Consider the following 23,252-nt stretch of genomic DNA (forward strand, 5'->3'; position numbering starts at 1 on the left):
GTGGTGTGAGGAGAATCAGTGGAGAACAGGGCAGCTGTCTTGGTGAGTGACCGGCGTTAGCTACAGTTAATGTTAGCTAATGTCGGTCACATCACAACATTGTAAAGTTAACAATCATATATCAGGCTATAACTAAAGTAGTATTGATAATATAGTAACGTTACTGGCAGGGCTGTTGATACTGATCCATAACAGAAACGAATGCGCAAGTATCAGCCGTATCTCGCGTCGCTAAAACATCCAGGTATGAGAAAATAGCTATAATGCTAAGTAGCCTTGAAGAATACTGTGGTTTTACGAAGATCTGGCGGAGAAAGGTTATGGAGCCTCCGTTGATATGCCGTTGTAAATGGCTTGATGGAAAGCAGGTGTGTAGTCGGGGAGGGTGCAAACAGTGATTGCAGCAGGTGAGTGGAGGTTGAGCCGGGAGCCAGGAGTGACAGCCACCACGCCCACACAAACAACACAGACAGGGGGAAACAAACAAACATAAAGGAGACGGCTTGAGGACTACAGCCACCACAGAGTTACCTAATGCAACTCCACACTACGTCTTACGGTGCTGTGTATCGGAGGGGTGAGAGAGAGGAGCGATGGGGGGAGAGAGACAGAGAGAAGAGCGAAGGGGGAAGAGAGAGCAGCGAAGTGGGGGAGAGAGATGTAATACGGTTTCCTGATAAACGTTTTGTTTGATAGGCCTCAGCTGTGGAGAGTATGTGCTGCAGGGAGGTGGATGCACCTCGCACAACGCACCCAGGAACGAACACTAGCTCCGGTCCTTTACCTGTTAGGGAAACTGTGGACTCTATGTCCTGACAGGCTCAAGTTTGTGCAACCTGCACAAACACAAGCTCACCATGATTACAAATGGTGAAATGCAATGTAAAATGACCGAAAAAATACCAGCTCACTAAATCACAACCGCTCAAACCAACTACTACCGCGGACTGGGCAGAGAAGGAGTCAGAGAAAGTCGCTCCCCCATGTGACGTAATATGACGCATGATGTTAAAAAAAAAGCAGTTTTTAGTAGCAGAGCTCAAAACGGCTCCTTTCCCTCTGAATTCCTGCCCTTATGTCTTGTAAAACACATCAAATCCTGCATTAACTTTTTTTAATTGTAATTTTCAGGCCAGGTTAAGCATAAATCTAGTAAAAAAAAAAAAAAACTGCAAGTTGCTCTTTAAGGACATTTTCTCCCATTCTTTTTTGTTCTTTTTCACTTTCTTGTGGGAAAACCTTTCTTGTCCTGATCAAGCATCCAAGGACAGCTCAACAAAATGAAATGTCCACTGAGGGACAATTAGAATGTGTGAGTTTGTACAATATAACTGACAGTGACTATTATCCATCCCCCAAAGAACATTCTGCATTAAATGATGCACATCATGCAAACACAATCTTGTTCTTTTCAAAATTATAAATACCGCACAACATGTTTCACATCTCTGCGCCACACTACCTCTTCTTAAATCTGCACAGCTCTCATTGTGAATATAGTATATTGTATTTGTCATTATATTTTACTCCGTTTCACACAGAATTATATTTTGTGTAAATATTGTCTATATTTTTTATTTGTTACAATAGTCTTAGTAGTAACAATACTATAGTATAGTACTCTTCTTTGCATGCAACATTTGAACCAAAGTAAATTCCTCCCATGTGTAAACCTACAATTCTGAAAAAGCAATCCTCGATCCAGAGGTTTTAGCCAATTATAGACCTATTTCTAATCTCCCATTCCTCTCAAAAATTCTTGAGAAAGCGATCGCAAAACAGTTGTGTGATTACTTAAAAAACAATGATTTATTTGAAGATTTTCAGTCTGGCTTTAGAACACATCATAGCACAGAGACAGCTCTGGTTAAAGTCACAAATGACCTTGTAATAGCCTCAGACAAGGGACTTGTCTCTATTCTTGTTTTGCTCGATCTTAGTGCTGCATTTGATACTATCGACCATGATATCCTATTGCAAAGACTAGAGCACTTAGTTGGCATACAGGGAACTGTTTTAGGCTGGTTTAGGTCCTATCTATCTGAACGCTCTCAGTTTGTACGTGTCAACGATGAATCTTCCATGCAAACCAAAGTTAGCCATGGAGTGCCACGGGCTCAGTGCTTGGACCTATTTGGTTCACACTATATATGCTTCCGCTAGGCAATATTATAAGGAATCATTCTGTACATTTCCACTGTTATGCGGATGATACTCAACTATATGTATCCATCAAGCCTGATGAAACCAATCACCTAAATACAATTCAAGACTGCCTCAAGGACTTAAAAACGTGGATGACCTTACATTTTTTTATGTTAAACACGACCAAAACTGAAGTTATTGTACTCGGCCCAAATAATCTACGAAACAAAATATCTCACTTCCACAACCCATCAGAGACTGCACCGACCTCACCACCTTCAAAATACTCACAAAAACTCACCTCTTCAATCTGGCTTTTCATGTGTGATTGTTTTTGTATTATTTGACTTTAACTTTAACTATATATTTATTTGTTGTTCCTTTCTTCTCTTTTCTTTTTTCTTCACTATTATCTGTAAAGTGTCTTTGAGCACCTGTAAAAGCGCTAACAAATTAAATCTATTATTATTATCTAAAGATATACTAGTTATGGATGGCATTAATTTGGCCTCTAGTGAGACTGTAAGGAATATTGGTGTTATATTTGATCAAGATTTATCCTTTAACGCCCACATCAAATCAATCTCAAGGACCGCCTACTTCCATCTACGCAACATTGCAAAAATCAGGCATATATTGCCTCAAAACGATGCAGAGAAACTAGTCCATGCATTTGTTACTTCAAGGCTGGATTATTGTAACTCCTTATTATCAGGGTGTACCAAGAAGTCAGTTAAGTCGCTTCAGCTGATTCAAAATGCTGCAGCTCGTGTACTAACAAGAGTTAGGAAAAGGGACCATATTACTCCTGTTCTGGCTGCCTTACACTGGCTCCCTATAGAACACAGGATAGAATTTAAAATTCTTCTTCTCGCCTACAAAGCCCTTAATGGGCAGGCGCCATCTTACCTTAAAGAACTCATTATACCCTACTGTCCTACTAGGGCATTGCGTTCCAAGAATGCAGGGTTGTTGGTTGTTCCTAGAGTCTCTAAAAGCACAATGGGAGCCAGAGCCTTTTCTTATCAAGCTCCACATTTGTGGAATCAGCTTCCAGTTTGTGTACGGGCAGCAGACAGCCTATCCGTTTTTAAGAGTACGCTTAAGACCTTCCTTTTTGATAAAGCTTAGTGATAAAATTAAAATAATCTAATAAGAGTGCATTGACGTAGATATACGTTGTGCCTCTTCACCAATACATTTTAGTTCTTTCTCTTTCACTTAAAATCATAAAAATAGTAGATCTTATTTTTAAAAACTTTATCCAAACCTTTCCCCTCTATGACCTCTTGAGGTTTATTAGAGGGTAACAGGTTGCAGAGAACGCCTAGCCCGGCCGGGGAGTGTGGAACATAGTCACTGACCCACTCCTACCTCTGACAAATTCAGGTTGCAATGAGGACCTTTTTCCCTGTGTGTGCCTCTCCACCTCTGTTTCCTACTTCTTACTTGCTACCCTTTTCCCTCAACCTATCCTAAGGGAGTGCATGTATGTAGACACGTTAGTTTAGCTGCTATAGGCTTGGACTGTTGGGGGGGGAACCTTACTCCGTCTTTCTGGCTGTTTGTACCTGTGTACTCTCATGTTCCGATTAACCCAGTTTCCCCCAAATCTCTTTTTTGTGTTGAGGCTTTATTTTGAAGTATTAAAGTAACGTATTATGGCAGAAAGTATGATACAGTGTATTTCTGGTATATTAATTTTAATGTCACCTTATATAGAATGTGTGTTAAACTTGTAATTTCTGCATTGAGTGACTTCTGCCTAGCAGATACCAAGAAGAGGCCCCTAGGGCACTGGTTCTCAACGGGGGCGGTACCGCCCCCCAGGGGGCGTTCAGAGAACATCGGGGGGCGCTGGAAGCAATATTTTTGAAAGGGGGGCGTTGAGGTGTTCTTGTGGGGCGTTCACGCATAATGTCTTTTTGTCATGAAAAACGCTGGCCACATTGTCTTTTCCTGTACAAAAAGCAGCTGTCAGCATCTTTTGTTGCTATAGGAAACCACAACTCTGCTTGCGATTGGTCAGCTGTCAGCAGTGTTATTACGGGTACGTTCGTAAATGCACGAACGGTCAGTCCGCTCGGACAACCTGTCTGTTCCGCCAGAGCACCCAGCTGTGAGCGCTCAGAGCGCAGCGCTCTGGACTGTGGAACGGGGACGCTCGGAGCGCTCCGAGCGCATTTACGAATGTACCCTACAAAAACCAGCCGGGAGCGGACCGGAAGTCGTTGTAATTTTGGGATCGCGACAGACAGATTCAAACTAAGTGGTCAGTTTATGAAAATAATACCCGTTTCTATGTCTGCTACGACATGGAAGAGCTGGCTAGCCAGGCTGCTCCACACAGAGCTCTGTTTGTTCAAAATTACAACGACTTCCGGTCTGCTACCGGCACGATGTCTTGTCATGTCACCAGCTAGCCCTCTAGCGTTTGCCGCCATATCGTGACACTACCCCCCCCCCCCCCCCTAAATATTAGCATCATAAAACAAAAATCATATCACATCAGCAAAATGGCCGCGAAAAAGATAAAATGCAGACAGTACTCTATTGAATATCTTAGCTATGGCTTCATACCGTCTCCTACCAATGCACAACTCCCAATGTGTTTACTTTGCGAACATGTATTTTCCAATGAGGGAATGAAACCCTCACGTTTAAAGGAGCACCTTACCAAGATCCACCCGGATAAGGCAGATAAGGAGCGTCCGTTCTTCCAGGCCCTCAAAGAGAAACATGGTAGGAGCACCATCAGCAGTCTCTTCGCTAGGAAGACCACCCAGACTGACAGCGGGCTAATAGCGTCATAGAACATCTCCTTGCTGATAGCCAAATCTGGGCAGCCGTCCACAATCGGAGAGAAGTTGGTACTCCCTGCCATCAAAGAGGTCATATCTACTGTGATGGAGCGTGATCCCACACACGTGCTGAAATCCATCCCACTCAGTAATGACACCGTAGCACGCAGGATTGATGAAATGGGCGCTGATACAGAGGAGCCGCTGTGTGCCATCCTGCGGGAAACTCCATTCAGCCTTCAGCTGGATGAGACAACCACTTCTGACAACAATGTTCTGTTGATGGCCTATGTCCGCTATAGCACCTCCAACAGTCAGGAGATGGCTGAGGAATTTTTATTTTCCAAATATCTGGTCACAGACACCAAGGGCCAGACCATTTTTAATGCACTGGATGCTTATCTACAGGAGAAGTCAATCCCGATCAACAACATCCTCGCATGTGCTACTGACGGTGCCCCTTCCATGGTTGGCAGGTACCGTGGCTTCACCACTCTGCTGAAGGAGCAGGTCCCGCATGTCCTCACAGTCCACTGTGTCTTGCACCGCCACAACCTTGTGGCCAAATCTAAAAGTCCACCTCTCCACGAGTCTCTCAATGTTGCAGTAAAGGCAATAAACAAAATAAAAGCCCACGCCCTGAATAACAGATTGTTCCGACAGCTGTGTCAGGAAAATGATGAGACCTTTGAGCGTCTTCTTCTCCACACTGATGTCCGCTGGCTCTCAAAAGGAAACTGCCTTGCTTGTTTTTGTGAGCTGTTTGACAGCATCGTGGAGTTCCTGGAGGAGGTGAATGCAGCTCTCGGGGAACAGGTGTCATCCAGCCGCTGCGACATCATGTACCTCGCAGACTTCTTTGGCAAAATGAATGAAGTCACGCTGAAGCTCCAAGGAAAAGGAGTTACTCTGATCCAGAGCAAGGCGGTCATCCACAGTCTCACCTCCAGGCTGGATCTATACCGGCAGAGCATAGGCAGGAGGCAGTTTGCTCATTTCCCGCTGTTGACCAAGGTGATCTAGCCTAGGCTACTAAATAATGATAATAATAAATAATACATGTAATAAATGTAGGCTACTCTATGCAACACTATATTTGTGTTCCTGGTTAGTATAAATAACTTATGTTCTGAATGTATTATGAGAATAAAGAAACATCAATTAGTAAACTAATTAGCAATAAAATAAAATCGGATGGTAACATTCTGCACCGATAACAATTTCCTGGTTATACTCATTGCAGGTCTCTGAGGCTCTTACCGATGAGCGCCTCCTCATTTACACAGACCACCTGAGGATGGTGAATGCCGACTTGAAGATCCGCTTCAGAGATCTTTTGGACCTCGATGTTCCCACCTGGGTGGTGCAGCCCTTTCAGGCGGACGTGGCGGAATGCGAGCCAGCAATACAGGAGCATCTCATCGACATCCAGAGTGATGATGAGGCCCAGGCTATTTTCCGCACCTCTGGCTGGGGCAACATGTGGGTCAAATACTCTCAGCGTTACCCGGCTCTCTGGGAGAAAGCGAGGCTGCTTCTTCTGGCTTTCCCAACCACATACCTCGTGGAGCAGGGATTCAGCCAGGTCCTCCACATGCAGTCCAAGTACCGCAATCGCTTGAACTTGACGGCCTCAGGTGCACTGCGACTGAAACTAAGTTCTCTGCAACCCGCAGTGAAGAAACTGGCGGAGAACCACCAAGCGCAGGGCTCACACTAACCTTCCCCCCCCCGCAATTTGGCGAAATGCAACACCTTTCCGACCTGTTAGTTCTGTAGGCCTAATGTACAGTTTTGTAGCCTACTATTTGTTCTGCACTGGACATGTGTGAAATTGCTGCTGTTCCGTAGCAGTCTGTTTGTATTCTCTGCTCTTGTCTGAGTTTGTTTAACACTCATAAATATCATTTTAATTCACATTCACATGGCTTTTTTGCTCTCTGGTAAACTAATGATAATGATATTCCAACTGCCCAGTTAAATCAAATCTATTATTTGGCATTCAGTGACATGCTTTTTAAATGATATAAAACAGAATATTAGTCAACATTAATATTCAGGGAAGAAAATAAGTCTACTTTTTTTTGATGGGGGGCGGTAAGAGACCTGGATAATGGACAGGGGGGCGCTGGCCTAAAAAAGATTGAGAACCCCTGCCCTAGGGTCTCTCTGTTAATTATCAATAGTCCTTGCAATTAACAGGGGAATTCCCAGATACATTTTCAGATAATGTAGTTAAAGTCTTGTTAAAGTTAATGATTTGTTTCCTGTAGACCCATAAAGAAGGGTGTCTATTGCAGCAGCTAGATGTGATTATTGCTGAACCATATCTGTGTTGGTGTTTTATTTGATTTCTTTGTTTTGTTCTTTCATGTGTGGGTACTGAATGGCTAGAAACATTGTGGAGAAATTAGCTTAAACATGTTTTATTACTCTGTATGAAAAAGGAGCAGTTGTGGATGACAGGAGACATTCTTCTTAAGATTTTCAGCATGTCAATTATCAGGGAAATCTTCTTGTTTTAAATAGATGTGTGTGGTTAATTACTTTGTATTAATAATAACAGTATGTGTAAAAGAAGCTGGAAATATGCAATGTGAAACCTTTTATTTGAAGTAAAGATGTGAACAATAGCTCAAATGGCTGGAAAGGCTGCAGGACAAATGAGTGTGTTCTCTATACTGGGCCTGTGTGAAGTTTGACTATTTGAAAAGCATCTCTAATACTGCTTAAGAGCATAGGTAATGTGTTCCTCGTTATTATTGATATGAAGGTAATTTACATGTATTACGTATATTCAGCCAACTATAACAACTATATCTTAAAACATATTTTTAAATTCTGTTTGGTAACCTGAGGGGGGGAAGATGGCCACAGAGACAAAGAGCCATAAAAGGGGAATATGTGTGTGTGCTGGCTGCAAGATGTGAAATAAGATAAGGAAACTTGTTATTTAGAGCAGGTTCGTTCCAGACACCAAAAGGTATCTGGTTTTCGTCAAACTGAAAAGAGACTTTTTGTTTCCGGGTTTCTTCTGTTGCGTCGCGCTGATTGGGTACGACAGGCCATGTGTTGGTCTCTCCCAAAGAGATGACCTCTGGGGGAAGCAACCACACACCTCCTCCTGTGTTTTTAGTATGAAAGCCTGTGTTTTCCTTTGGTTTGCTCTCTCTTTTCTTCATAAGGCCAAGGGGTAAGACCTCTCCCAGGAGAGGACCAGAGCAGGGGCACCCGAAGGGGGGCCCCTTTTGAACTGTTTTGTGATGTATTGTGTGTTCCACCATTAAAACAGATTATTGTTTAACCCTTATCCTGGTGCTTTGACTTTTCCTTCTTTTAAAACAAACTCAGAGGAACTCGCGGAGCAGAGGTTCTGCTCCAACAGTGTCCATATATACGCCGGATCCTGAGTCGAGGAGTCATTTTTTCCAGAGCTCCATGACACTGATATTCAAAAATAAATCAAGGGTACGGCCACTCACAGTTTTAGCTTTGTTGAGGTGAGTCATACATATGTAGCCCCGGTCATGGCTGTGGAGGTAGATGAGGTAGATGGGGGCACACATCCAGAGGTAGAGGCATGGCAGCCACACAAGGACAGTGTTCTGAAAGCACTGGGTGAGGTCCGGGTTTGAAGTGTACCATGTACGGTTCCAATCCTGGTAGAGGAAAAAAGACAGAAGAGGAAATATAAATTTAAAAAATCATCATATTTGTTTCGTCATTCCAATTTCCACATTGACATGGCTATCTGGATACAAAGGAAAGTGGTGTGTGAGATTGGTATGAAAATGGTCCGCAAATGCTCCTTTGTTTGTTTGATTTTCTGGTTACCGAATACAGACCAACAGTGCCAGGACTTCCTCTCACGCAGGTGCAGTACATATGTGTTTGTATTTTGTTCAGGTGCAACTTTTTTGCCAAGAGCAGGCCGTGGGAGATGCTAGAGTTACATGTATCCCTCATGTAGAGCTCACCTTCAGGTTGTGAATTACCAAGAGTTCGCCCCAGGTGTTTTCGTGTGGCCCCGTGTAGGCGATGCATTTGCATTCTGGCACTTTGAGAGGAAAGGCTGCGTCAGATGTAAAGCTTTCTTTTTGGATAGGACCTTCAGCCCTATGTGCTTGCAGGAGAGAGAAGCACAGATGCCGGAACAAAAATGCTAAAGAGGAAGCTACTGGGCTCACTGTACAGGTTAAGTCAATGGGTTGAGTTCGTTGGTACCCTTAAAAGATGACAGTCTTGCTGTTGATGACCTCACACTGGCATTACCTAATTGGAGTTGCTAGACATCATACATCATAGCAGAAGCCTGCATATGAGGCATATAAGGTCCTTACACACCAAACTGACACCAAAGAACACATACCGACGGAACGTCGCCTCACGTCTCCCGCGTCTTGGCCATGTGTCGCACTGGAACGCACCGCAAAGACTTCAGCCGACGGCCAAGCTGCATGTACGAACTGCGCATGCGTGAGTGGCAATAACTCTCCTTACCAGCAGGCGTTGGTAGTGTGTATTCGTCATTCAAAAGAGGCAACAACCGGAAGACAGACTGCATGATACACCGAGAGATGAAGAACAGACTGCGTGATATAAACAAACAACAAATAGCGTGTGCGTTCCATTTTCACTCCACAGCGAGAAGCTCATGGGGCTTTCCCGAACCTGTGTCGAGAGCTGGAGTTAAATGAAATCTCAGATTTGCCTTCTTAATAGTTTGTTTGGGTCCCTCACTTCCGTTTCGCTTCTCATGCACTGATTCGCTAGCTGAACAGCCAATCAGAGTGATTTCTTTGGCCGACAGCCTCTTGATTCAACAAGGTGTCGGCACGGCCTAAAAGACACGGCGGTGCAGTACACCCCAAGACTAGGGATGGGTACCGAGCCCCGGTATTAAAACGGGCCCCGGGGCTGAATTATTAAAGACCCTGGTACCGTTAAGCTCCAACATCATCGGTCTTTTTATCGGTACTGGAGACATGTAAAAAATATATGTCGTATGTATTATTGCTACACAAATATTATATTGCAGTATTAGTGTCGCCAACTCCGTTTCTAATAAGCAAAAAGACTACCAAATGCGACTGATTATTTTTAGTATTTTCGATCTTTCCAATCCAGTCGAGAGAGAGAGAGAGAGAGAGAGAGAGAGAGAGAGAGAGAGAGAGAGAGAGAGAGAGATCTCTCTCTCTCTCTCTCTCTCTTGGGAGGGGGCGGGGCAGTTTACACACACACAGCTGCTACATGCAGCAACACACACGGAGGAGATGGCCGAGTAAACGCGCTCCGAGGTGTGGTTAAACTTTACCCGTCTCGATGTGCACAATGCTCGTTACCAAAAGCGCAATAAGAGTTTAGCATGTAAGGCGGTAACACAAGCAATTTGTCTAAACATTTAGCAAAAGTGCACCACATTCACACGGAGAAATGCACCGGGTTCGACTGTCTTTCTAGTAGCTCTGTAGCCCCATCCACGAGTAACGTTTCCACGTCATGTATTATGTATGCTAGCAGCGACACACAGAGTTAACTCAATTATACAAACATGGGTTAATGATTAGAGGTAACTGAGGTATTTATTTTGTTAAAGTTTCAGCTATTCTGTTTACAACTGTTAAAGCATTGTTGTTTCTTTTGATGTGAAATATTATTTATTTAATTTAAATGAAAAGCAATGTTAGTTTTGTTCACAATTTGTTTAGTTAGTTTACCTTGTTTTTTCCCCCAAAAGCACCGATAAGAGTACCGTTAAAAGACCGGACCAATAAAAGTAGTAGTACCGTTAAAACCTTAACGATACCCATCCCTAACCAAGACACACCAATTGTATTAGGGCGACACAGTGTTGTAGTCAAGTCACCAATTCACGAGTCCAAGTCACTCTCGAGTCACCACTCTTCGAGTCCAAGTCCAAGTCCGAGTCACCAAGGGAGAGTCGTAGTCGAGTCCAAGTCCGAGTCACCAAAGGAGTGTCCGAGTCGAGTCCGAGTCATCATTACCTGTGTTCGAGTCAGAGTCCAAGCCCGAATCACCCAAGGAGTGTCCGAGTCGAGTCAGAATTACCTATGTTTGAGTCCGAGTCCAAGTCAGAGTCACTTAAGAAAAGTCCAAGTCAAGTCTGAGTCACAACTCTTCATATATTAATCTTCGTGGATATATGTGTTGAAATGTAGCTGCTCCTCTACATTGCTTTTATCCTGTCATGTTATACTAATCTGTCTATTGAACTGCTGTGAAGCGAGTTTGGCTACAATTCTTGTAATAGGTGCAATACAAATATAAAGCTTATTACTAATATTAATATCATTATTATTATTGTAAATGAACTTTAATATGTCTAACTATATTTAAAATGAGTTACCTTTTAGAGAAGTGTTTATATTTGTATGCCAATTTTTTCCCTATGGTAAAGTTTTCGTTTTGCACTTTTATTTTGATAGTAATAAGATCGGGACTCTTATTTTGAAGGAACTTTTACCGTTTAAATCGGTTTACTGATTTTTTCACACACACACACACACACACACACACACACACACACACACACACACACACACACACACACACACACACACACACACACACACACACACACACACACACACACACACACACACACACACACACACACACACACACACACACACACACACACACACACACACACACACACACACACACACACACACACACACACACACACACACACACACACACACACACACACACACACACACACACACACACACACACACACACACGGTTCCAGGTTGAATTAAGGCGAATATTTGTAATGTTCAGAGGTTGTTGTGTTTAATATTCATGAGAATATTTGTTATTGTTCAAATGACAATAAAAATTTGCATAAAGCATATTTGTCCACTCATATGTTGATAAGAGTATTAAAAACTTGAAAAATATTCCTCTAAAGTACATTTAGAACAGATCAAAAATGTGCGATTAATCGCGATTAACTATAGACAATCATGCGATTAAATATTTTTAAATCGACTGACACAGCCCTAATATATATACACACATATATACACATATATACATACATAGGCATATAATAAGTGTAAGTACGATTTCATTTTGTATTTGCGTGCATTTCCTGTTCGGAAAGTGGCGCTGTACTGATAGTGGCGATTTTATTTTGTAATTCTTAGCGTGCATGCACATCCTGTCCTGAGAGTGGAGGTGTCCTCAGAGTGGAGGTGTCCTGAGACTGGCGCCTTCCCCTGGAAATACCTGGGTTTCCTCGAGATGTTACTAAATTGTAAACGCTTGGGTAGAAACCAGCCTCACATGGCGTTTTGTGTCCAGGGCTGCAGCGGGGGGGGGGGGCCGAGGCTGACACACACACCGTGGGGGACAGCACTGCACCGGGCAAATGCACCGGGCACAGGCATGTCATGTGGTTGCCGGTGTTACAGAACTGACTGTGGGTGGCTTCTTCTGGAAATGTAAACTTACCGGGTCTCAGTCAGATATATGAGCGTTAGCTATTAACAACTAGAGGGAAATATATAAAGGTTCCGGTAGTGAAAATAAACTCACCCAAAATGGATCGGAACTGTCCAGGCTGCAGAACGTATCAAAACCCATTCTCCACGACGCATTGGAGGCTCCGACCTGACTGAGGTTGTTGTAAAGCTCAGCTTGGTTTTTGTAACCTGGCTGCAACTGTGGACTGCAAATGCAAAGCGGAGTCTTCTTCTTCTTCTTCTTCTTCTTCTTCTTCTTCTTCTTCTTGTTTACTGGGGGGCGGGAATATAACGTCTTGGGCACATTACCGCCACCCACTGCCGGAGTGTGGACCAGAGCTCTTTGGGGGTTTGGTCTGGTCCACACTTGAACACAAGCAAAATAAAAACTAAAAACCTAAATCTTCTTCATCAATCCAATAGTTTAAAAAACTAAAATAACGCTAGATTCTTAAGATTAACAATCCCACTCACATTTCTTTCATGCTTTTTACGTTTTTCTCTGCGCGTTTCGTAAAGCTAGCAGTGACCAGTGGCGAGCCATCAGGCCCCTCTCAGCCCTCTCTGAGGGCCTAAGATATTCCCAAAAATTATATTTGAAAACATTAATTTTTATTTATTTATTTTTAATATTTTTTAGTTATATGTTTCATTAGTTTTACCAAAATAACTTGATTTAATTGTATTTAAAATAACATTTCCAAAGAAATAAATCCTTCGAATCTGCCTGTTCAGTTTCTGTTGGAATGTGAAGGGTTAAATGAAAGTAGCTCCATTAGCCCTCTCTGCAAGTTACTGTGAAGACCAACACACTCTCACGGCCCCTACACACGGCGGCGTGCGTTGCCGCTTCAACGCTTCTGCCCATTCACTATGAATGGGGTGACATCACGATTCGCCGAACTGCATTGTGGGAGCAAAGCGTAGCTTCTCTCGCGGTGCTCGCTGCAAAAGTAGAGCAGTGTTCTACTTTTGACGCCTCGATGGAGGCGCCAGTCCAAGCTCTAGCCAATCCAACCGCGTGCTTGTGTGTCTAGGGCGGGAGATTCATGTGATTGGTTGTTGGTCGAGTCTCAGCCCCCCCCCCGCCGGCAAGCGACAACCAAGGCCGGCCCTGACCAATTTGCTGCCCTAGGCAAGATTTTAGCTGACGCCCCCCCCAAAAAATGCAGGCACTCATTATGACTCGCGCATGCATGCACGGTTGTGGCATGACCACCAAAGCAGAAAGATATGGACACAAGATGTGAGCAAATGTATTTAGTATCCTATCCATTTGAACATGATTTAAGTGGGGGCGGACCTAACCTCCTCTAGGGGGGTCTGGGGGCATGCACCCCCGGGAAGATTTTTTTTTTAATATTGAAGTTAAAAGCATCAATCTGGTGCACTTGAGAGCAACATGAGGAGATCTATGGATACATCTCTCAACATCCATATGAAACAGAACTGTAAGCAGATGTTCTTTTTATTTATGGATTTTACAAATCACTCCCCTTTTAAACTCAGTGTTTCCCCTAGGATGGAGTCATAGCAGCGGTGCTAAGGCACGTGGGGCCAGCATAATGTGAGTGCGGAGCGCGTGGAATTTTTTTGTGTGTGCGAAGTGCGCCCCGCCAATTTGTTTCTATGTACAAGAAAGGCTCTTGAGGCCTAGTACCAGGGCCGGTTCTAGACAATTTGCTGCCCTAGGCGAGATTTTAGGCGAGATTTTATGTGTAAAGAATAAATGAAAAATCTCTACAAAAGACAAATACACTGCAAAAACAGAAACTTATTGACATAGGTAATAGACATCAAAGTGGCTTCAAATGTATTCAGCTACCACGCTCGCACTTTGGCTGTGAGCTGCGGGCGCCTGATAAGCCAACATCCCCCACTTTCATCACTTACAGCGCCCACCGTACAGGGCAAATTAAACGTGTAACCGGGTTGAAAATGGTGTTACATTTACTTAATTATGAATGTTGTTACATCAAGGCCGAACATTGGGATGAGCGCCAACGGTCAAAAATGTTTGTTCCCTCCCAGAGCTACCAGCGCAGCGCCCCCCAGATCTGGAGCCCTAGGCGACCGCCTTTGTCGCCTATGCCAGTAACACAAATACTACAAATCCACATAACAAACAATCAAAAACAAAGAAGGGTCACCACTTATTATTATTTTAAGAAGAAAAGGTACCTGGCTGGCGCGCCCTAGCAGCGGCGCTCATATTTCAGCTGCGCCGCCACTATTTGTATATAGGGGAAACACTGAAACTGTATTCTTGCTTATTAATAACAACTTTTTTTACTGTCATATAGTATTTTATACTATAAGAGAATAGATAAAAATCTATTCTCTTATTTGTTTTATGACTATAATGATCATACAGTATAAAGGTGTGCCTTTACCTCACTGAGCTGAGGTTATTCGAGCCTCTCAGTCTTTCAGGAGAGAGCTCTCTAAAGCTCTCCCCCAACGGCCGCTTACACAGTAAATTCCAATGTTAATAAAAGCTGTATACGTTTTTTGGGAGTATGATTTATTTTAAATTAACAAAAATACAAAATTAAAACCTATAATTGCACACTAAAACCATTCTTTCAAAAAAAGAACTATTTCACATAAACCTCTGGTTTTGACTCGGGTTGGGGCGGTTCAACTTGATTTGGGAGGGGGGGGGGTGCGCCATAGTTTATGGGCGCTGTACGCAATATAGGCGTAGTTCTGTTAGTATAAGATAACAAGATGTACTTTGTTGATCCAAAATCGGGAAATTGTGTTGAAATATATATTTCTTTAAATTTCTAACTTTTTTATTTATTTTTTATTTTCAGTGTCCCCCATAGATTGATGCGCCCTTAGCATTCGCCTATACTGCCTATGCCAAGGGCCGGCCCTGGCGACAACGCACGCCGCCGTGTGTAGGGGCCGTCACTCCATAATCGTCCAGGAGCGACGCTTGGTCAGGGTCCCGTGGCGTGCAGTTGTGACGCTCCTAGGCTCCTTCAGCTTCATAAAGGGACGGAAATAGCTTTCAACTGATTGCAATGTATTCCCATCTGCGGCGGGATTTGACGCTCATGGAAGCACGGCATTTGTTTGTCTCGGCTGCCCTTAAAGGCAATGTGAGCGTCCATTCCAATTGGATAACGGAGAATTGTACACCCGGAAGTAAGTATTCCCCTTACTGTCGATTGATTTTACGTATCTGCACTACTCATCGACTAAAAAACACCAGATCATCCTTGTTAATTACACAACATTGATTGGTTTAAATTGTGTGCAATGCTTTTGTATTTTTCCCCTTCGATTCGGAGAAACAAATATTTTTTTCGGAGTAAAGGATGGCAGAATCGTTTAGGACTACACCATGTGCTCTGTTTGACAAGCCCCGTGATTAGTTCTCAAGCTCTGTGATTGGTTGACCTCCAACTGCATTCCATTCATTCCAATGGCTGGCGTCTATGTCATTTGATCTTCAAATTTCTCCCTGCAGAAAAAAAAAACATGGCCGAACTTTGTTTTATTCTCGGTGGAAAATGCCTATTTTAAAGTTAGTTTGGCCATTAAAATGCGTTTTGATGCCATTGGATGCGAGAAATATGAGTTGTTATTTCAGATTATGTGTGCAGTGGATGTACATGAACTTTAGTTTGCTAATTATTACCAAGATTACTTGAGGAAATTGTGTCCATACAACGTTTTCATTGTTACCAAGGTGGTTGTTAGGGACGCTGCTAGATACGTTATTTTCCCCTATGCAATTCTCCATTTACTCAACAATAACACATAATTATCCTTGTGTTTATTTATTTGTTTGATTAATAAACACAAGTTGGAGTCTGTCAGGACCGAGGGTCAGAGCAGCTCATTTGTTTTAGAGAATATTACACCCGGAAGTAAGTATTCTCTCCGCTTCGCTTGACAAACCCTGTGATAGTCCTCAAGCTCTGTGATTGGAGAGTGTGCTCCGAGGGTTACGCCGAGCGTCGAACAGCACTTGAAATGGGATGGAACCACGGCAGACTGTCCAAAACTGGATTTGAACGGTTCCACCGCGTCCATTTAGTATAATCACACAAATTCTGTGTTTTATATTTAATAATTCTGTGTTCTTTATTTATTGATTGTTCAATACCTGACAAGGCCGGAGATTTCTTTGAGTCGTGAAAAGCGCTATATAAATCAAATGCATTATTATTATTATTATTATTATTATTATACATCTTATAAGAGTATAATACATATGTATAATATCAGTTAAAATAAGTGCTTCAACATAGTTAACATTGCTGGAGGTATGCACAAAGATTGATAGGTCTTGTAATGCACTATTGAGGAACCTGCGACCCAAGTTTTTCATTCATTGAATAACTACACCGTTTGTGTATATGATATGTCAATAAACCTTAGAAAATCTTGAAATCTTGAAAGGGATATGCAAAATAGTCATTATATACAGTCTTTAATTAACTATTAGTCGAGAATAACGAGTAATGAATATACTTTATAGGGATCCTATTAATATCTAATAATAAAAATAATGAAATTCAATAACATGCTTTAACCACTAGGTGTCCCTTTACTAGCTGTGCACCTTTATGGTGTAAATACAGCCTATCTACCAATTGGATCAAATATAAAAGTCAGCCGAATTAGTGTTGATACTGCAAGGAGATGTATTGTGTGAAAAGAAATGTTAGATCTTGTTTAATTGCTGATATATTTATGATCCACGTCACGTTTTCAGTGTTGGCGGCAGTTCCTCATGTTTGTCTAGAAGTCTTCTCATCAGGGCTCTATAAATAGAGAACTACGGCAGATATGTAATATTTAATGCAGCCGAACCGTGTATTATAATGCCGTTATGTGATGACTTTCAAAGAGAAAAGCAAGCACACTTGGAATAAAGTATTATTTTATTTTTAAAAAATGTTTTCGGTCTGTTTCCGGTATTTGTTTATGACGATGTGATGTGAGATGTGAGACTCGAATTGCACAGGGGAAAATAACGTATCTATGCCACAATTTTAGATGCAGATTTTGTTAAACTAATACGTTTGCGCTGTGGACCAACACTATACATTGATGGGGAAGGGGGTAGCAATAAAGATAACACCATTAAACAGTTACACAACATAACATAAATAATATCGATAGCAGCGTCCCTAGCAACAACTTTGGTAACAATGAAAACGTTGTATGGACACAATTTCCTGAAGTTATCTTCGTAATAACTATCAAACTAAAGATCATGTACATCCATCTCGCATCAAATTACATCAAAATGCATTTTAATGGCCAAACTAACTTTAAAATAGGCATTTTCCACCGAAAATAAAACGAAGTTTGGCCATGTTTTTTTTTTCTGCAGGGAGAAATGTGAAGATCACGTGACATAGACGCCAGCCATTGGAATGAATGGTGAAAAAAACGTAGGGATCCTACAATTTCAGAGGCGTTTTTGTAGAAATGCTACGTCCTACGTTGCGGACCAACGTAGTTATTACACGTGTTTTTGTGATACTGGGTTGGGGAAACACTATATCCCAGCGTGCATTGCGGCTACAACATCCAATCACCGAGCTTGGACCGGGCCTACGTCTGTTTCCGGTGACTTTATTTTGAAAATCAGTTCCTGACGGACGGCTAAAAAGCCCAATATTATAGAATTAAACGAATAAATAAAAACAAGGATAATTGTGTGTTATTGTTGAGTAAATAACAGTGTGTTATTTAGAAAAGGATAACAAATTCGAAGGAAAAAAAGATTTTAAAAAATACAGATTTTAGTATTCTGAGGCTCTGAGCCCCATTTATTTTCCTCACGGACATTATACGATTTAAAATAAAATCAATAATCGTGGCTTGATATTTAGTTATAACATGTTTTTATGGACCACACAGCTTCCGGTCTTCTCAGACCCGACCGTATCCATTTGCGTCTCATATGCACGCAAAACTCGGACTCAGAACTCAATGGAAATAGTTGGCGTATGATAGGCACGCAAAATCGAACTTTAGCGAATCTATTGCACGCATTTTCCAATGTGTAAAGTCGTGTCATTTGTACGCAGACTGAAGAGAATGGGTTGGATATATCACATATTTGTAACTAAATGATACATGAATTGAAACAAAACATGTTATAAACTGAGGAGTGACTCCTGTGAGGTTCATGTATGCGTACCACAGGTTGAGAACCACTGCCGTAGAGGATGCTATTGCAGTTGTCGAGTCGTGATGAGATTAATGCATGAATCAGGGTTTCAGCTGCAGAGGAGGAGAGTGATGGGCGGAGACGGGCAATGTTTTTGAGGTGGAAAAAGGCGGTCCTGGTGATGTGATTAGGGTTGCAAAATTCCGGAAATTTTCAAAGATGGAAACTTTCCACGGGAATTTATGGGAATAAACTGGGAATTTTCTAAATTGAAGGTTGGCTCTTCATAGGGAACTTAAATATAGTTGGGGAAAGTATATTTTAGCATAATCTTGCTAAAACAAACAGATGCCATTCAAGTACACTTGAATATCCATGCCATAGCACACTGCTTACTGCATGGCTATTGAGACCACACAAAGGTTCGCAACAGGCTCACAAATGTGAGAGTGGAAAAACTGGTTGGCATTTGGGCAAACCTAAGGCTCTTTGAGCCTGACACAGAGCCATCCTCAACAAGGCTGGACAGTGACACTGAAGAGGAAGACTCAGAGTGTGATGTTGATGAGGCCCAGGAAGAGCCCGTTGACTGAAAGGGTTTAGCAACAATGCAGAGGATTGCTTGAAGAAAGACTTGCATGTTTAATGGGACTTTTTGGAGGGAAAATGGTGAGTGGGGTTAGGGGGGATGAGTAACATTTAACTCAACATTCCTGTTTTCGTTCTTCAATTAAACAAATAATTGTTCAATAAAATGATTAAAAAAAATAAAAAATCTGTTGAAATGTAATATCTTTTTGTTTAATTTTTCATCGAATATTTCCAAAATTCCCCAGCTTAACTTCCCATGGAAACTTTCCGGAAATTTACCGGAAACTTTCCACACATAAGCTGACTGTCGAAGATGACTCCGAGGTTGCAGATGTGAGGGGGGGGGATAGACTATTGCTGTCAATGGTGAAGTTGACATTCTTGATGGTTTTGGTACGGGGTGGGGGGCCGATGATGATGATGATGTCTGATTTGGCACTGTTCAGTTGGAGATAGTTTGTTTGCATCCATGCTTTTATTTCTGATAGACAGTTGGTGAGAGTGGAGTTTGTTGTGGGGATGATGGTTTTTGTTGAGATATAAAGTTGGATGTCATCGGCGTAGCAGTGAAATTGAAGGTTGTGGCGATGAATTATTTTGCCAAGGGGGAGCATGTAGAGGATGAAGAGGAGGGGGCCAAGCACCGAACCCTGGGGGACGCCTTGGGACAGAGGAGCAGTGGAGGAGGTGCAGTTGTTGATGTTGATAAACTGATGTCTGTCGGTGAGGTAGGATTTCAGCCAGGAGAGTGCAGTGTCAGTGATGTTGAGTGATGATTCGAGGAGAGATAGCAGGATGGTGTGGTTGATGGTGTCGAATGCTGCGGTGAGGTCGAGGAGGATAAGGATGTTCAGGTTGCCGGAGTCAGAGGAGAGGAGGAGGTTTTAAGGCTGTACAAGGGTGTGGAATCAAATGCACAATGCAGAGACAAACAAAGTATCAAAATAAAGTGTTTTAATGTAGACAGATCAAAACACACTGAATACATAAAGCAACAAAACAAACACTCAATAAACTTTCTAACCTATACTATCAAAAAAACTACAAAAACGACTTACTTAATCTAACTCTATGGACAATAACTCTATGGACAATGACAAATGTTACGCTGGAATGCTTGGAAACGCACAAGACAATCTGGCAACGAGACGGGGCAAGACGAGAACTATATATACTAGACAGACAACACCAGGTGAAGACAATTTAGACAATCACAACAGCGGGAAAACAGACAAGGCAGGAAACGTACATTAGACACATGAGGGTCTACGTCTACGCACAACAGGAGGTCGTTTGTGATTTTGAGAAGAGCTGTTTCGGTGCTGTGTTTTGATCGGAAACCGGATTGAAATGGCTCAAACAGGTAATTGGAGCTGAGGTGGGATTTAAGTTGTGAGGCAATGACACGTTCAAGTATTTTTTACAGAAAGGGGAGATTTGAGATGGGCGGAGAACAGACGCTTGGGGTTGCTGGAGCCAGAGTGAATGAGTTATGAGTTGTAATTAGACTGGGCTGCTTTGAGTGCGTTACTGTACTGCTGGTGATAGTCTTTGTAGATTTGAAGATGGACTGTTAGTGTGGTTTTCTTGTGTTGACGTTCCAGTTGACGTTTCCTTGATTTCATTTGGCGGAGTTCGGGGGCATACCAGGGGGCGGATTGTATGAAAGAGAATTTTTGTTTTTTTGTGGGGGCCAGTTCATTGAGACAGAATTGCTAATCTATTACTCATCACTGTTTAATAGCTCTGTGGATTTTGTACAGGAGAACACTTATCAGAAACAAGAAAGATGAGCAAAGAATCTCTCAAAGAAAATATTGATTGTTTAAAAGCACAAGAGACACACACACATTGACACTTCCTTTGTCAAAGGTCTGGATGTGAGTAGGGTCAATGGAAGTCATGTTGATCAGCTGCCTACAGTATAGTATACACTCAAGATGAAATTCCCGCTGGCTCAGTCTGGGACTCGGCTTGGGAACTGAAGGGTAGCCAGTTCTAGTCCAGATCGGAGACAACAATAATACCAAGTGACCTCCTGGGCACTGCCAAGGTGCCCTTCAGCAAAGCTCCTAACTGCTCCCTGCCGCCGGACAAAATGGCAGCCTGTTTGCTCGGACATCTCTCCGTTTATCAGAAAATGTTTAATAGATTAGATTCATTTTATTGTCAATGAACAGTGTACTTAGAGAACAAAATGCAGTTAGCATCAAACCAGAAATGCAAAACAAGAAGTAAAGTGAAGAGTGATGTCTAGTATAATATTGTTATGGTCTGGTCTACGGGTAAATTAAACGTATTTATTATAACTCAACAAAGGAACCTACCAAAATGAGGTGTGTGAGTCTGTAATATCAGTAGTGAAGATGTGGATGTATGAGCATGATGTAGTGCCAAGTGTTGTATGCCAAAAACAAAGAAGATGCCGACCAAAATACAAAACAGGTACTTGCACTCAGGAAGGAGTAGGCCAGGAAAGAGAAAGAGTTGGCGAGACACTGGATCGGCTTTCATCCTCAGGAGGGAAGCGACCGGGTGCTCGCAATCAACCTTTTAAGACAAAAAGGGAGGATCATAAAAGGTACACACACTACAGGGAAGAGGAGTAAAGCAGGGGTTGTCACAATATAAATATATTAAAAAAGCTGAAGTATTTACACGTTCTTTTTTGATTCGTCTTGTTTTTTATGGCAATATATTGTTTGACATGTAAATGATTGGATGGAACATACCATGATGACATTTGGGATGCGGAGGGGTTTTCAATATGAGGGAAAGTTGTTTCCATTATTTTTTCTATCTACCCGTCCCCTGTTAATTAGGAAAATTATGAAGACATTTATTTATTTTCAATGAGAGCTGAGGATGGGAGCTCAAAGTTGCCATCACAAAGAGGACATTTTGTTAGATCTGAGATGCACATTTCTCTGACGTTTGTTTCTCTCTGGGCTACAACAAATTGGGTAGATGAATTGCCAGGGTCGGAATCCCACAGATATGCAGCAGTCACCATGCAAAACATGAAAATCTATTCTTGGAATATTAAAGGCTTGGGAAATCCTATAAAAAGGAATAAAGTATTATCACTTCTTAAAAAAGACAAAGTTGATGTGGGCTTCTTACAAGAAACCTTTCTCTCAGATACTGAACATCTTAAATTGAAAAGAGATTGGATAGGTCAGGTGTATTTTTCATCATATCAAACCCATAGTAGAGGGACAGCTATTGTGATAAACAAAACTTGCCCATTCAAATTAGAAAAATTAGTTACGGACCCAAATGGTCGGTTTGTTTTGGTTGTCGGTACTATTCTTGGAACCCCAATCGCCTTTTTAAATATCTATGCTTATATATATCTATGACATGGTGCTGATCTTCAAAGAAAATTGTAAAGGATTAGGTCTGATGGGCGGCGATTTTAACTGCACTCTTAACCCTACATTAGATAAATCCAACCAGTCCAAGAGCCACAATCTTAAATCCTCAAAGGTCCTTCAGGGGCTTTGTGCAGAATGTGGCCTAATTGACGTATGGCGTCAACTAAATCAAGATGTCAAAGATTACACTTTTTTTTCAAATGTCCACAACTCTTATTCTAGAATAGATTATTTTTGTATTCCCTCAAAATACATGCATAGGGTAAAAGAATGTAAAATTGATTCCATTAATATTTCAGATCATGCAAGAGTTCATTTAAATATTCACTTGCAGAGTGGAGAATTTGTATCCAGGCGCTGGAAATTTGATAACTCCTTACTTAGAGACGAAAATTCAAATGAAAAATGCGAATGTGGATAAGGAACTATATAAAAGAAAACAATGACCCCTCTATAGATCCGAATATTATTTGGGAAGTTGCAAAAGCTACTTTAAGAGGACTTATTATCTCATACACATCTTTTAAAAAAACGTGAAAAAATTAAGCTCAGACAAGAACTTGAAAGAGGAGTAAACTGATGTGAAGTACTTCATAAATCCGCATCAACAGATGAAAACTGGAAACAATTAAACACAGCCAGAGCTAAATTAAATATTGGTTTAACAAATGAAATCATAACACACATGAATCTTATCACA

At 41.8% G+C, this 23,252-nt stretch overlaps 1 protein-coding gene across 4 annotated transcripts in view; it reads right to left on the reverse strand.

The window, feature by feature from the left end:
* abcc1 (ATP binding cassette subfamily C member 1 (ABCC1 blood group)) overlaps positions 1 to 12,704 on the reverse strand; it is a 144,085-nt gene extending 131,381 nt beyond the window's left edge. For 3 of the 4 annotated variants that reach the window (XR_013801392.1, XM_079643382.1, XM_079643381.1), the window contains exons 1-2: positions 12,513 to 12,701; positions 8,429 to 8,605 (exon numbers count right to left, since the gene is read on the reverse strand). Coding sequence is in view for 3 of the 4 variants with exons in the window: in XM_079643382.1 (XP_079499508.1) it covers positions 8,429 to 8,605; positions 12,513 to 12,560 (225 nt within the window). In the remaining variant the exon portion in view is untranslated. Of the gene's footprint in view, positions 1 to 8,428; positions 8,606 to 12,512 lie in introns of all 4 variants that reach the window. The other variant, XM_079643383.1, reaches the window with a different exon arrangement.
* Between the last annotated feature and the right edge of the window lie 10,548 nt (positions 12,705 to 23,252).

Source organism: Notothenia rossii (assembly GCF_949606895.1).
Source record: "Notothenia rossii genome assembly, chromosome: 8".
In the NCBI taxonomy this organism is placed as follows: domain Eukaryota; kingdom Metazoa; phylum Chordata; class Actinopteri; order Perciformes; family Nototheniidae; genus Notothenia; species Notothenia rossii.